The 16,046-nt window shown below is 57.0% G+C and overlaps 1 protein-coding gene across 1 annotated transcript in view; it reads right to left on the bottom strand.

Annotated features, from left to right (window-relative positions):
* CDH4 (cadherin 4) overlaps nt 1-16,046 on the bottom strand; it is a gene marked incomplete at both ends in the record, with an annotated part of 550,963 nt that overhangs the window by 56,046 nt on the left and 478,871 nt on the right. The window contains 2 exons of the mRNA XM_082857436.1: nt 9,931-10,075; nt 15,008-15,163. Of these exons, the coding sequence (XP_082713562.1) occupies nt 9,931-10,075; nt 15,008-15,163 (301 nt within the window). The remainder of the gene's footprint in view (nt 1-9,930; nt 10,076-15,007; nt 15,164-16,046) is intronic.

The following is a 16,046-nucleotide window of genomic DNA, read 5'->3' as shown; positions in this document are numbered from 1 at the left end:
GGCCCCCACTACCAGCCCCCACCAAGGCACACCTGAGCCCCCTTCTCTACCATGAAGCTCCCCGGTCCTCTGCCCGCCTTCGAGTCTCTGCCTGTGATGGTGGCTGGTGACCCCCCTGCTCTGAACACACAGCCTCTGCTGGTTCCCACTGGCTGGTCTTCATTTATTTCCACGTTACTGTTGGAAAAACTGGGTGAGGGACTCGCTCTGTCCTTTGCTGCACAAGCACGTGTGGGTCAACAATGGTCTCAAATAAAAAAAAAAAGTCCCTGACCTGCGAGGCTCACATCTAGCGGTGCAGACAAACAAGGAGCTTAATCAACTAGTACGTGACACCGAACGTCTGACAACTGGGTGTTGGCTAAATAAATCGTGGTACATTCCCACGACGGAACTGTTTGAAGCCAGAATATTTCGTGACGCTTGAAATGTTCACGATATACAGCAAAACGGAAAACAATCCAGTTTCTAAACTGTGTTCTTTAATATAACATGTTCGTGCAGGGAGATAAGACCAGAGGGATCTTTGACGAACGTGCTCATGGCAATCTCTGCGTGGCAGGCAAGATGGGAGACTGTGATGTTTTTCTTTGTGATTTTCTCTGTGTCTCTCAAGTTTCCTCCAAAGATTATCACTTGATTAACAGAAGGTAAAATGTTACTTAAAAAAAGAAATAAGGCAACTGATGGGACTTTTTCTTCAGCCTTAATCACAATTTGGTTTCTTTCAAGAAAGATTCTGGAAACCTGGCTGGTCCATGGCCACCACTCCGTGGTCAGGTGACCCATGCATGCCCAAGTGCTCTGAGCCCAAAGGCCAACGGGCAGGGTTGCCATGGAAACAAACCCAGATGAAATATAAATGTGCAGGGCCCTGGAACTGAGCAAGGGCTCCGTGATTTTCACTTCCTTCCTAGAAGAAGAGAATGGGGCGGAGGCAGAAGGAACTCCTTTTTGAGACCTGGAGAGCTGCCTGGGGGAGGTGGCCTCCACTCACTGTCTGGGCACTCGGCGACGCCTGCCGACCTGGGGGCCAGGCCCTGCCCTGGTGGCACCCTGCTTCTGCCCCCCTTGCCCATGTCCTGTGTCTCAGTCTCCCCCTTACACTTGAGGGTGCCCCTTCCCGAACCCTCCAGCAAGTGTTCAGTGGCCACACCACGTCTCGGGGTGTGAGCAGGGCCAGCCTCCGCGTGTCTGGGAAAGCGTGACCCTGGCATCAAGGTCCCCCTGATCCTCTCGCCTTCTCCAGTGGGGGCAGGTCTGGTCCACAGGCAGCCGTGAGCGCCCAGCAGCCGCAATGCCATGGCACACCTGGGCTGCCCCCAGGAGGGAGGGAGCGACTCAGCCGCGTCACCCAGCGAAGCGCTCTGCCAGGAACCACTCACCGCAGCAGCATCGGTAGTAACTGGAGAGTTAGGTCTCGCCCCCATCACCTGGGCTGTGAGAACGAGGAGAAAATCATCCTTCTAGGGCGTTCTCTGGAGGCCTCGTTGGGCCTCTCCCCCTAGTAGAGAGGCCTGCATTTTTCTTAACGAAACTGAACATCACTCTGTGTTTTCCTCTGAGAGGGCATGCCGTCCGCTGCCCGAGGCGCCGGACATCTCTTCATACATCGCGCAGCGGGAAAGGGGGAGAAGGCAGACTCTTGGTTCTTCTGAGGAGTCCGTGTACAGATGCTGCCATGCGCCTTAAAGGATTAATTTCACAAACCTTAAGTTGCAGTTTAATTTGAAAACGAATTCAGCTCCATAATCGGCTTTCTGCTCAAATCACTGAGGCTAAAGATTTAAATTCTCAACACGCAGATGACTTTCGAGTATCTGGCGCCATCTGTGCATCGGTCCGTGGCGTTAATCTCGGGGGACTCCACCAGCGCAGAGATACAAGAAATAAATAACCGAGGCCCGCTAATAATCTATTTAAGCAAAAACTGCATTACACAGATGAAGGTTTCTTTGACTTCATTTGCAGCACGTAGATTTCTCTATTTAATATTTTAAAGCACATTAATTTCAAAATTTATAATATAGGCCCTCACACAGTTACAAGGGGTTAGGGAAAGCAGAAATTCCAACTAGAGCCCTTTTGTTAAAAAATAGTCAACACACTTCAAAGGCTTGAGAGATGCCAGGAGACTGGTCAGGCTGCCTCTGGGCAGGAGGTGACACCATGAATCCCACTTCCAGCTGGAGAAGCCTGTCGGAAAGGGCGTGGACCCATGGCTGCTGCAGAGGGAAGGGGGCTCCAGGTATGAGGACGTAGCCCCGATGATCTTGAGCATGTAGCCCACAGGCCTCCTGGAGCCTGAGGATAACCTGAGGTAACCCCACCCTGTTACCTCACCATTAACCAATCAGAGGATTTTGCACGAGCTGATCACGTACCCTGGGACCGCCAACTCCCTTACCTGGCCTTTAAAAATGCTCTGCTGAAACCCTTTGGGGAGTGCGGGGTTTCTGAGCACAAGCCACCCGTTCTCCTTGTTTGGAGCTGTTTCAGTAAACACCTGCACTCTCCTTCACCACGACCTCGTGTCAGTAGATTGTACCGTGCGGGCGAGTGGACCCGAGTTTGGTTTGGTAACACCTGTCACTGGCTGTGTCCTTACTTACCTGTTCTGCGCCTTCGTTCCCTCACCTCCAAAGTGCTTGTATCACAGGACTGTCAGGTTTCAGTAGGTTATCCCATCGGGAGGCCTGAGGACAGGACCCAGCATCTGGAGGCCCTTGGTCAGTGCTGTGTTTCTGCGATGGCTGCAAAAATCAAAGCTTCAGCGGAAGGTGCGTCCCTTGCAGGGGGAGCCTGAGGCCTCCTGCAGAGACGTGGGGCCTCCCCACTGCCCCGAGTCAGGTTCAGGAGCTCAGGAAGAGCAGAGGGACAAGGCAGTCGGGGCTCACAAGCTTCAGGTCAGGGAGCTCAGTTGCTGTTTTTATTTATTTTTTATTATTTTTAAAATTATTTATTTATTTATTTGGCTGCATTGGGTCTTCGTTGCTGCGCACGGGCTTTCTCTAGTTGTGGCGAGCGGGGGCTACTCTTCGTTGTGGTGTATGGGCTTCTCATTGCGGTGGCTTCTCTTGTTGCGGAGCACAGGCTCTAGGCACGTCGGCTTCTGCAGTTGTGGCTTGTGGGCTCTAGAGCTCAGACTCAGTAGTTGGGGCGGACGGGCTTAGTTGCTCCACGGCATGTGGGATCTTCCCGGACCAGGGCTTGAACCTGTGTCCCCTGCATTGGCAGGTGGATTCTTAACCACTGCACCACCAGGGAAGGCCCCCCAGCTGCTGTTTTTAATCTGTTGTTTCCTCTTCTCAAAGGAGCAGAACACAGCCTTTTATTTTATTCATTTATTTTTAACATCTTTATTGGAGTATAATTGCTTTACAATGGTGTATTAGTTTCTGCTGTATAACAAAGTGAATCAGCTATATGTATACATGTATCCCCATTCCCCTCCCCCTTGCATCTCCCTCCCACCCTCCCTATCCCACCCCTCTAGGTGGTCACAAAGCACCGAGCTCATCTCCCTGTGCTATGCGGCTGCTTCCCACTAGCTATCGATTTTACGTTTGGTAGTGTATATGTGTCCATGCCACTCTCTCACTTCGTCCCAGCTTCCCCCTCCCCCTCCCCGTGTCCTCAAGTCCATTCTCTACACCTGCATCTTTATTCCTGTCCTGCCCCTAGGTTCTTGAGAATCATTTTGTTTTAAGATTCCATGTATATATGTTAGCGTACGGTATTCGTTTTTCTCTTTCTGACTTATTTCACTCAGAACTCAGCCTTTTAAGATGTGCTTGCACCCCGGAGGGTCACCCCGAGGGGCAGGAGGGCTCTTGCTTCTGATGAAGAAAACCTCCCTAGGGGAGGGCCTCCCAGGGTCTCAGCATCCACCCTGCAGTGCTGCCCCTGGATGCAGCTCTGGGAACAGGACTTGGCTCCAGGGTGAGTGGCCACCTGATGGGGAAGCCGGCACCTGGATGGGCTCCCCCTGCCCCTCGGGGCCCCACCTTCTCCTCTGGCGACGGCCTCTGCTGCTGGGTGCTGGCTGGTCAAGGCCTGGCTGTGGCCTCACCCTGGGTTGGCCCCTCCCCCTCCCCTCTCCTGTGCATCCTCCCTCCCGCCTCCCAGACGCTTCCGGGAGCCAGCAGATCCCTGAGAAGCACGTGCACCCAAACCTCCCCATCAGCCCTGGGGACCGGAGCCCAGCCCAGGCTGGGAAACTGCCACTGTTCAGACGTGGCCAATGGGGAGCTCGTGATGATTCAGAAGAACGCATGTCTGAGGTCTAGCCTGGCCATCAGGGAGACCAGCAGGGTGGCCCGAGGGACGCTGGAACGTAACATAAAGGACAGCTGGTTTTAAGTGAGTCTTATGGTTCAATCTGAGGTTCAACCTGACAATGTGCTTGCTGGAGTTGGGAAAATGAACTAATATTTTGAGTAAGAACGTTTAACAATATTAATAAGTTAATACCCGTTAATATTAATAACACGATTAACGATAGCACAGGTGTCGGGAGCCTCAGGTGGGCGCCCTCAGCTGACTCCAGGAGGTGGGCGCTACCATTACTTCCATTTAACGATGAGACAGAGGGAGTAGCTGGCAGAGGCCCCGCCCCGCCGCACGCTGGCCACATGGTGGCCGGCCGCCTGGATTCTGAGAAGCGTGGCTGAGTGCCACGCGACGCCACCTGCCAAGTGCACAGTCCACCTGGGGAGGACACAGGCGACAGCCAGGGTCTGAACACTTAACGCGCCGTCCCAACAGCCTTCGACTCCGCCCCACGTCAAGGCTTCCCATGGAGCCGCAGTCACCCAGGCAGTGCGGGGCTGGCAGAGGGACAGACACGCAGATCAACGGATAGAAGCAGAGAACCCAGGAACAGACCCACAAATAGGCCCAACTGAGTTCTGACAAAAGTACAAACGCAGCTCAATGAAAGCCGTTCCAACAAGCGGTGCAGAAGCGCCCGGGCGTCCGCGAGCAGAGAGACGACCCGGATGCGAAGTCTCACGACCTTTAGGACAAAGCCTACAGCATCTGCGCCCGGGTGTCCGCGAGCAGAGAAACGACCCGGACGCGAAGTCTCACGACCTTTAGAACAAAGCCTACAGCATCTTCAGGATCCAGGCCCTGGGAAGAGTTCTCAATACTCAAGCCCAATACATCGACAGAAAGTGGAAAACTGGACTGCATCAAAATGAAAATCTCTTGCTCCCAAAGGACGCCATGAAGAGGATGAAAACACAAGTCCCGGAGGGGGAGAAAATACCTGCAAACTACATGTCCGACAAAGGGCTTGTATCTCGAATAAGTAAAGAATTCTCAAAACTCAGTGATTAAAAAAGCAAGCTATTTAGAAAATGGACAAGAGACATGAAGAGCCATCTCATCGAGGAGGATGTGCGGATGGCAAACAAACACAGAATGAGATCTCCAAGGTCGTCAGCCATCAGGGAAACAGAAATGAAAACCGCCATGAGATACCACTACCCCGCTCTGAACAGCTAAAGCAACACGACACCATCAAGTGCTGACAAGGACGTGGAGAAGCGGGGCCATCCATGTGGTGGGACAGAAGACGGCACCGTCACTCCAGAAGAGCGCGTGGCCATCCCTCGCAGAGCTGAACCCTGTTCCCTGTGCCACCCAGTGACTGCGTTCTTGGGTATCTGTCCCAGAGAAATGAAAACTTACATTCACGCAAAAGTCTGTATGGGGATGAAAGATCTTGGAGGTTTACTATGGCCCCAAACTGGGAACAACCCAAATGCCCTTCAAAGGGTGAACAAGGGCAACGCATCCACACCGCAGCCTGCTCAGCAATGAAGAGAAATGAACTCTGGACACACACCACTTGGATGACTATCTAGAGAACTACGCTCAGTGGAAAAAGCCAGTCTCCTAAGGTAACACGCCATTATGATCCCATTTATATGAACGTCTTAAAATGACAGAATCATAGAGACAAATGAGAGCAATGACTGCAAGGGTTAGGGATGGCGGGTGGGTGGGGAGACGGCTGTGGCTCTGAAAGGGCAGCTTGAGGGTCCTTGGGACGGAACCGTTAGCGTCTTGACCATGGAGGTCATGCGAATCAGCACACGTGATAAAACCGCATGCACATGGAGACACGCGCACACGCGCGCGCACACACACACACACACACACGCACACACACGCATGCAGGCAAGGCTGCTGAAGTCTGAGTGAGGGCCAGGGCTTGCACCAATGTCACATCCTGGTGTGACCCTGCACGGCAGCTCTGCAAGATGTTATCACCGGGATAAACTGGGTGAAGGATCTGTGGGGTATCTCTGTACCGTTTCTTAGAACTGCATGTGTATCCACAACTATGTCAAAATAAAAAGATTTCTTAAAAAGACATTTCTTCCAATGCGACCCCATGGGAAGCGCACCTAGGAGTCCAGGGGGTGGCGATACCCGGGGAGCTGGCTCGAGTCTGTGCACAGCCTGGCCCGCCTGCCGCCTGCCCACCAGGGGCCTGAGATGCGTCTGTGGACCCCAGGCCCCAGCGGGCACCAGGCCACATCCTCTTGAGCCTCCTCACGTCTCACTTCAGTGGGACCCTTCTTCTTGGGAACCCTAATTTCGGTTCCACTTCCTGGTGAACTTGAAATCAATGAAACTCCAATTCTTTATGGAAAACATCCCTATTACAGATAGATAATTCTTATAAATTATTACGAATCTGAACTTAGGAGCTCAGAGTCAATTTCAAAGCCAGGGAGAGAGGCCTTGGCAGAAACGACCGCTTACTTAAGACCCATTTTGCTGCACAGGGACGCACATCAGTTACCCTCCCATCATGACAGAGGGAGTGCATGGAAACAGCGAACGTGCTCGTCCTGTGTGCAAAAACAGTCGCCCCTGCAGATGCAGCGTCTGCCCGGGGGTGTGGGATGGTCGCCTCAAGGGGGTGGGCAAGGCAGATTGGGGGGACACAGTACAGGGTGGGTGTCAAGGCGGGGCTCTGCAGACACGGCAGAGTTTGGAAAGGCAGGGGTGACGTGTACACAGGGAGCAAAGCTCCCGCGGTGAGACGTTCAAAGCGGGGTCAGTGGACATGCTTCCCTTTCTGCTCTCATCTGGAGCATGGCATGGAGTCTCCAAGGGGCTTGGTGGCCCCTGGCCAGTTCCATCCAGGATTTGGGACAATGAGACCAGGAGGGGACAGATGCTCCCGGGGGAGGGGAGGGACTGCTGCTGTGAGCACCAGCTTCACGGGGCCCCGTCTGGGTGGGGACCCAACACGGCAGCCACTACCCACACGTGGCACGTGGCTATTTGTATTAAATACAAGGAGAAACTTAGCTTCTCAGTTGTAGGAGCCACAGTCGTGTGTGAACCCCTTCAACCCAGCAAAGCCAGAGAGGATTCATGAAACTGAGGGGCCCGGGGCTGGGGGAAGGGCGCGGGGGGATGTGGGATCGGCCTGGGATCTGGCCCCAGTTGGCTTGCTGGTGTCCCCAGGTGAACTTCCCAAACCTTAGAAGGTTCCTATCCAGCTGAGTCAATACTGAACACACATTCCTATTTGTTTTCCATTAGAACGTGCATCTGAAACCCTTCATTAGCCTATCATTCCAGAAAATAATGACTAACTTCTGGCGGTAGTTTTTCCTTATCCCACAAAGGCACTGCGTAAAACCCTTCCATTATTGTAATTTACTGGTGTAAGGGAAGAAACTGGAGGGACTATTTCCAAGTCCCCGGGAGTCTCCTGCCCCGAGGATGCGGTGCCCGCTTTGTCTGGACATCAGGGTGAGCGAGGGCATCAAGCCGGGTCCAACGGGGCACCGTGCAGCTCCATCCCTGGCTTTGCACAAGGAGGCACGTCACCGTTCCCCTCTGAGGGTTGTTCCGGGAACAGAGGTGCAGCTGGGGGCTCCCAGGGGCTTCGAAAGTCAGCCAACATTTAGTGCAAAAGGTTCCAGAAAGGCTCAAAGTGTCTGGGGAATCAAGGACCAGTCAGGGACAACACCAGCCCTCGGCCTGCCCAGGCCACACCCAGCTATCCGAGGATGCTCCTATCAGGATTTCGAGGGGGCGACAGAGTAATTTGCTGCTTTTGTTATCCTAACGAGTAAAGGCAGTTACGCATTTGGGAAAACTGTCTCTATCGATCTATTTGAAAGTAAGATGCAGGAGGCTTGATTTGTGACATCCAGGCAGCTTTACAGAGCGTCCTGGGTCTTGGGGAGAGAGGACCCGCCGCCTCTGTTAACGAGAAAGCCCCTTCCCCAAGCCTGACACTCACTCCCCACCCTGATCCTTAAAGAGCTGGCTGTTGGCAGCCCTCATCTGTTTCCTTTGGCTGCTTGTAGCTAATATGGCCACCCGCCGCCTGCCCCTGCCCCTCAGGGGCCTGCAGGGCCCAGCCGCCCAGGGTTCCTGCAGAAATAATGTCATATCCCGTTCCCTTTGCTGACACCAGGCTGGCCCGAGCATCCCAATTCCGAGAGACAATCAGTCATAAACGCAATCCACCTTGTTGCAGCAGCAGCCCCGAGACGGAGCCAGGGGAGAAGGGTCGATAAATGTTTGCTTTCGCGGGCCCCGCCTCCCCCCAAGCTGGACGCCCACTGACCCCTCCTCAGAGGCCCGGGAAGCTGGCCTCAGGTTGCCCGGCACCGCAGACCTTCCCCAGAGCCGGGAAGTTTTCCCAGGATGGGTGCCCGCCGGGGAGCCAGGGAGAGGCAGCCTCTAAGATGCACTGGACGGTTACACGTGACGGTTACACTTGACGTTCAGATCAACAAGCAAGACCCTTTACTCTAAGTATGTTCCTGATACTCCTGCATAAAAATGATCCCTTGTTTCTCTGAAGTTCAAATGTAACCCGAGTCCTATATTTTAGCGGTAACTTCCGGCAGCCCCAGCAGGGACCTCAGCAGTGGTGCTTGACTCAGCTCCCCACTCGACCTGAGCTGAGCAGTTGTCCCAAGGACAACCCCGCCCCCAATCAGGAGACAGCGGGGTTGCGGTTCTCAAACGGAAGCAAGTGCAGAATCACCTGGGAGCTCGGCTGCTGGCCCCGGGGCCCCATCTGCAGAGTCTGAATCAGCAGGTGCGGCCACAAGCGATGCATTTGTGACGTGTTCCCAGCTGATGCTGCAGGTCCCTGAGCGGGGGTCCCAGCATCGGCTGGGGCTTCCCCCCACACCCACACCAAGGGGCCGGGGCGGCTTCCTCCACCTCCCCAGGCCCTGAGTCTAAAGGGGAGAGGGGGGTGCCCACCTCCTGGTCATTATGTCACCCAGAGGCCAGATGCTATAAAGTGGCCGTTACCATTTATGCTGGACAGGAGCCCACGGGAAGACAGGCTCTGGGTCAGCTCTGAGGGGAACCAAGGCCTCAGGCACTCGGCTCACCTCCTCGGGCTGGGGAGTCAGCCCTCTCACAGGCTTCCTGTTGTGCTTGGAATCAAACCCCAAGGGTGCCCAGGAGGCCTCAGGTGGCCGGCCTGCTCTCTGACCTGCCCCAGGACCTTTGCACATGCTCTTTCCACCCCTAGTTCCCTCCCAGCCCTTCTCTCAGCGCTGTTCCTCATCACGCATCAGCTCTTGGCCCACAGGGCGCCTCCGCAGAGGGACCTTCCCTGATCTACTGCCGGCCCCATGACCCAGTGCCCCGTGGGTTTCCTTCTGAGCCTAATCATCACTGCAATAGCTTCATTCCCTGTTTTTGCTCTTTTGTCTGTGGCCCCTCTGGACCGTGAGGTCTGTGGAGCAGGGACCCCGCTCCCCAGTGCACGCAGTATGTACTCGTAAACACCCGCTAAAATAAATGCGTCTGCGACGAGTCCCACGGTGCCCCCGCGGCGGCGGGGGCTGCGTGGCCCTCCCCTAGCGTGGGGGCCCTCCCCTAGCGTGGGGGCCCTGCCCGCCCTCGGGGCCCGGGGCTCACCTGGCCTGGAGCCTTCGTCCACGGAGCCGTTGTACAGCTGGCTGAGGAACTCGGGGCGGTTGTCGTTCATGTCAATCACGTAGATGTACAGGTCGATGGGGTTCTCCACCTTGTTCCCATTCATGTCCACGGCGTGGGCTCGGAGCTGGAAAGCAGCACACGCCATCAGGGCCGGCGGCCGCCCAGTAGGGACACACCTGCCCGGCCGCCTAAGAACAGCCGAAAGCAGCTTCCTGGGACCCACAGCACTGGGACGGTGGTGACATAACAGCTCCGGGCCCCCCGAGGGACAGCCCGGGGACACGTCATGAGCCTCGGCTCTCTGTGGAAATGGGGAAGGGTCCTGAGAGGGCAAAACCGGGTGTCCCGTGGGAGCCTGAAACCGCCCCGAGGGCCCACGCCGATGCCCACCCAGGACCCACTCAGACCGTCCCCACGCTATTGCCCATGAGGGTTCACGTCCACCTAGAGTAGCTACACAAAGGCCGCTCGTGCCAACCAGGGCCGGGGGCTTAGACTCCTGCTGCTGAGAGCTCAGGCCTGGGAGAGACACATGGGGGCCTTGAACCTGGGGGTCCACTGTGAGGCCACCCTGCTGCCCATTCACACCCCGGCTTATCTGTTCTTGGGGCAGCAAAGCGGAAACGGGTCCAGGGGCCCTGGGGTGGAAGCCCCCACTCTGCTGGGGAAGGGGCTCCAGGGAACTGCATCTGGGAACGACTTGAAGGTACAAAGGGAAGAGACCCCCTCCACTCGGCCTGCAGCGTCCAGAGGGGCTGCTCAGACGCACCCCTTCACTTCTGGATTTTTTTCTTTTATTCACTCATTCACTCATTAATTCATTCCCTCAGTCAATATCTATCGAGGGCCCATCTGTGCCAGGCACTGGGCTGCACCCTAGACTACGGCTCAGTGAGACACGGGGCTGCCCTGGGGCTTCTCGTGTAGGGGGGAGACGGACCCTGAGAAGGAAAGGAAGCAGTACAGAACGCGTGTGACCACAGCGACCCGCTGGGGTGGGGAGGAGGCCAGGCAGGCCTCTCAGAGGAGATGACGTTGGAGCTGAGCCCTGGACAAGGGGCCAAGAGGACAGCAAGTGTGGAGGCCTCCGTGGGGCACGCAGAGTGGCCGCGCTCTGCAGGCAGCAGCGGGGGCTGGAGCAGGACCACTGGGGACCTGGGATTTAGACGGGAAAACCAAGTCTTGGCGAGTGGAAGGGACCTGCCTGGGGTCTCTCCAGCCAGAGCTGTGACTGTCACACAGCCATGTCCCGGACCCCATCTCTCTGTGGAAATCACGTTACCCTCCAAGCCGGACACACCAGACCTCAGGGTCTTTACACCAAGACAGTGCCAAGCCAAGGGTGGCCAGAAGAGCCTGTGCTCCAGGCCTCCGGGGGGAGGGGTCTCTGAGCAGGGGCCCCACCCACAGTTGTCCACGCCACCCCCTCGGTGCCCTGCACCCTGTGCTCTGCCAGCCTCAGGGGAGAGGCAGCGGTGCCCATCGTTGCCTGCAGGAGGGGCCTCGTGCTAACTGCAGCACGCCAGCCCCAGCCCGACAGCCCTGGGTGGAATTTTACCCTTGAAACAGTGTGTTTAGTGGGGAGCTCCAGGCTGGCTTCACAGACCAGGTGATCTGAGTCATCAGAAGGGGACAAATGAGCGCTGATTCCCGGGACCCGCAGCCCGCTAAGTGGTGTGGCTGCCCCCTTGCAGAGAGGCTTGAAGTATCGTGTTTAAATGTCTCAGGATGCTGTGCGGTTGTTTCCACTAGCCACCCGCCCCAGCCGCCGTCCGTCCCCAGTTCCGGGAGCCCCGGTCTGCACCTGCCCTGCTGCGGAAGTCCTTCCCGCGGGCCACCAGGCCATCCTTCATCTTGTCAAGTGCAGCCAGGCGATAAGGCACTGAGCCAAAGGCTGAGAAGACTTTTAGAAAGGGTAATTCTGAGCTAAACTTAAAGTTATCTTCTACCTAGAGTGACACCGCCGCTTGGGCCGCTGTCTTCAGCAGCAGAAGCACCCCGAGTGGAGCCAATGACAGAAAGTGGCTGGTGCGGTTCTCCTCGCCCACAGCCCCCAAGTTTAAATAACATTCGATGGTGTCCGCTGGAAATCTCTAAGAGCGCCCCCAGCCCCGTCCATCTCTCAGGCTGCGCACACAGCCGCCGGCTGGGGGACGGGGGTCTGTCTTGGTGGTGGAGACAAGAAACGTCCTGCGACTTGCAAATCTGAGCATCGCACGCCAAGCGAATTCCCGTGATGCACTGTGGGTGCCTGCGGACCGTGTGCGGGACCCTGTTCTCTCCCCTTCCAGGTGCTCGCTCTTCGTGTCTTAATCGTGAGCCATTGGTTTCTTCCTGGGGCACGGGACCCGGAACATTCTATGTGGGCCCTGGAAGTGGCCTCACGTGGACTCTGGAGGCTGTCTTCCATCACCACCAGCCTCTGGCTCTCGCTGCCCCCTGGCTCGGGCTGGGGGTGCCCCCAGAACTCTACACGCACTGCCTTACCTCACAGCTCCCAAGAACCCATGAGCTGGGTGCTGTCCGATCCCTATTTTAGAGATGGGGAAACGGAGGCGCAGGAAGATTAGCGAACTTGCCCAAGATGACGGTACGCGGGAGAACCCGATAGCAAGCCCTCTTACGGAGTCCTGAGAGAACCTTCTGGGGAGTCACCTTGCAGGGCAGTGACAGCTTGTCTGTCTCGTGTTGGTGGGCCTCCACGCGGTCGTCTCATGCTGACCCGTGTCCAGTTTACCAGCTCCCTCTCAGGTGGGAGGTCATCCCACCCACTCCACAGGCAAAGGTGCCGGTGGAACTGGGGTCGGGGGGAGCAGAGAGGATTCTAAAAGGGCCGCAAGGATGTGGGGCACTGGTCTCAGGAGTGAGGGCAACGGGGCTCACCCCGTGATCAGGTCAGTCATGTGGCGGGCTTGGCTTCAGTGGCAGGGAGACTGTCTGGGTGGACAGAGGTAGCCTCGTGGCCTCTAACATCAGAGCACTTTTCCTGGCCAGCGGCAGGCGAGAGCGTGAGAGACTTGTAGCGCCATCAGGGGGTGGGAGCGGCCCCTGGCCAACAGCCGCAAGGAACTGGGGGCCTGTCTGCCTCCAGCGCTTCCCCTCAGTCTCCCAGTCAGCACGGACTCGTTGGCAGGCGAGGGGAGCTGACCTTGACCTTGAGCCATGCCGTGAGCACTGTGGTGGCAGCACACAGCCCCCGTGGGGCGCCAACAGTCACGTTGAGTCGGTGTGTTTCCTGCCGCGAGGCTGGCTGAACACGTGTTGGCTGGATTGTCTCGCTGGTTCTGTGCACCCACCGTGGCGGTTAACGGTGGGCCGGGAACTCTGGAGACCCCAGACCCCTGCCAGTCGGGTCTCCTTTCCCCAGACCTGGCTCCTGCCTTCCCAGCAGCGGGTCTGGGGGGTGCAGAAGGGGGCTCAGGGAGGCGTGCGGTGTCCTCGGCATCGAGCAGCTCTCGGGGTGCCTGGAGCTGGGGAGCCTCAGGAATGGACGTAACGCTGGGTGCAGCTCTGGGCCGTTTGCGCTGAGGCGCAGATGGGGCCCTGGAGGCCCAGACAACCACAAGGTGGGGTCCTCAAGCTTCGGCCTTCCTGTCGATCCCACCTCAAAGGGGGCCACGAGCCTCATGGCCTCGTGTGACCCGCACAGTCACACGGGCCCTGTGTTCAGACGGGCCTGCGTGTGGTTTAATGCTCTGCCGTCACTGTCTTAAAATCCTTAGTAAGCTCGGAGGGGCCCCTGTTTCATTTTGTGTCGGACCCGGAAATTCTGTAGCCGTCCTGAACATAGGGAAGTAATCCACTGAGAGAGGAAACCCTCGTGGCTCAGAGGGGACTGCCCGCCCCCCAGGATGGGCTCCCGCAGGTGCACCTGCTTCTGACGGGACATCAGGAGTCCCTTGGGGAGGCCACCGTTGCCAGTGACAGAATCAGCCTCCTCCCACCCACTCCCTCCCTTCTGCGAATGGGCTGTGAGCGTCCCCCAAGGGCTGGGCTCTGGTCTCGGGCCAGGGGATGTGGTGTGGACAAGCCCGACGGCTCCCTGCCTGCGTGGAGCCTTCCTTCTGGTCCAGGAGGTGGACAATTAACCCGAAACGAATAACCAGCAAACACGAGGCGCAGCAGAGCCTGTGGCCACACTTAGCACCTCGGGCTGGAGCCGAGCGAGCTCAGAGCCGGTCAGCAGGACGACACGGGCAGAAGGCTGTGAAGTCCATCCTCTCACGTGAACGTCTTTGTTTGTAAATTACAATCCAGGAACTGGGAGCTCCGACGTCTTGACGATAACCCCAAAGGCAGCCTTCCCAGGGGCTGGGCTCCGTCCTAAATGCCTCACGTGTGGTCACCCGTGAGTCCTCGCAACGACACGCTGATGCAGCCTGGTCATCCGCCCCCTTCGCAGGAGAGAGCACCGAGGCCGGAGAGGTCAAGTGCCCAGGTCTCACCTGCTGGGGGCGGGGCTCCAGCCCGTGTGACGCCCGCAGGTGCAGACCCTCATCCTGCAAACAAGGATGCAGAGCCCGGAGAGGGGCCTGGCACCAGGGCGGAGGGCCACTCCCACGGGCCACCAGGCTGTGAGGCCAAGGAGGAAACGGGTGGACAGTCCCTTTCAGCTGAACCCTGAAGTCCCCACTTTCTCCTCCTTTCTCCCTCTCCACGCACACCTCCGAGATGCAAACAGCAGTGCTGGCTTCAGAGCTGCCTTTCCGCTCTCAGAGAGGCAGGAACAGAAGGGCTGCAGGAGGCATGTCTGGCCATCACAGAGGCCGGGGATGGCACAGCAGCCTCTCGACCTCCCCGCCGACCATCAGAGCTCCTGGCAGGTCACGTGGATCCACGTCTTCCAGGTGGAGCCAGTTCTACCAGTCGCTCCCCCAGTGTGTCCCAGACCCTCCCAGCATCACCCGGGAACGTGTTACAAGTGCAAATTCTCGGCCCACCCAGCCCCATGAAACAGACACTCTGGGGCGGTGCCCCGCACGCCCCTGGGCTTTTCTGATACAGACTTGGGTTTGCCCTCCCCCCCGCTCAGGGACCTGAGGCCATGGACACTCACGTGGTAGGAGGCTCGCTCCTCCCGGTCCATGGGCCGTGTGACATACATCCGGCCAGACATGGAGTCGATGCTGAAGACCTCCACCGGGGGCTGGTCGGCGCCCACGCCCGTGATGCTGTAGCGGATGGGGATGTCGCTGTCTTTGTCGGACCGGATCTGGAAGGAGGAGCAGGTGGAGGGGAGGGTCAGGCTGCAGTGTGAGCAGGGCCACGTTCATCCCACCTGCTGGCCACACACGTGGCCTCTCCCAGGTGCATCTGGGGCCGCAGCCAATGCTTCGTCCACTCTGGGGACCGGAAGGGCAAGCAGAGGCCAGGGGTTTACTGAGAGCCACCGCTGCACATCTGGTGGCCCACCAGGTGACAGGGGAGGACAGGACACAATATTCCAAGAGGAAAGGGTGTGCAGCGAGCATGGCAGAGCCAATGACACCGACGGGAGAGCCTGCAAATGATGGTTTGAAGTGGCTGAGGACCCAGTGCAAACACCCAGCACAGCAAACCTCGACAAAGACGAGGGCAAGGGAACAGCACACTCCGCGGAGGTCTGAGGGCAAAAGGTCGGGGCCAATACGCTTGTGCCCCCGAGCTGTCATCCGTGTAGGAGGGAACAGATATTTCTGGATGCGCAAAGATGCAGAAAATGTCCTGTGTTCTTGCGCCTTGGACAGAGGCCCTGAGGGGTGGGTCACAGCCAGGATCTCAAGAATGGGGGCTGCGACAGAAATGGCCCATGACCAGTATTTAGACACAGAAGCTTAACTCTGAAAATTGCTGTCAATGTGGTTTTATGGAGCTGAGCACAAGCACAAAAAGTTTTTTTTTTTATAACAGAAACTGTATATTGTTGAAAAAACAATTTAATAATGCTTATCTGGGCCCCAAATCCAAAGTAAGTTAGCAAAGCCTGAGAGTTGGGGGAAGAAACGGAAAGAACAGAGAAAAATGCACGATTCTGTGTTTTCTGTGGGGTGGGGTGGGGCTACACAGAAACAACATGTCACTTCTGACCAGATCATCAGACAAACATACGTCTTTGG

Source organism: Leucopleurus acutus (assembly GCF_964270905.1).
Source record: "Leucopleurus acutus genome assembly, chromosome: 16".
In the NCBI taxonomy this organism is placed as follows: domain Eukaryota; kingdom Metazoa; phylum Chordata; class Mammalia; order Artiodactyla; family Delphinidae; genus Leucopleurus; species Leucopleurus acutus.
The sequence above is the reverse complement of the archived record's forward strand: the minus strand, read 5'-3'. Positions and strand labels throughout refer to the sequence as shown.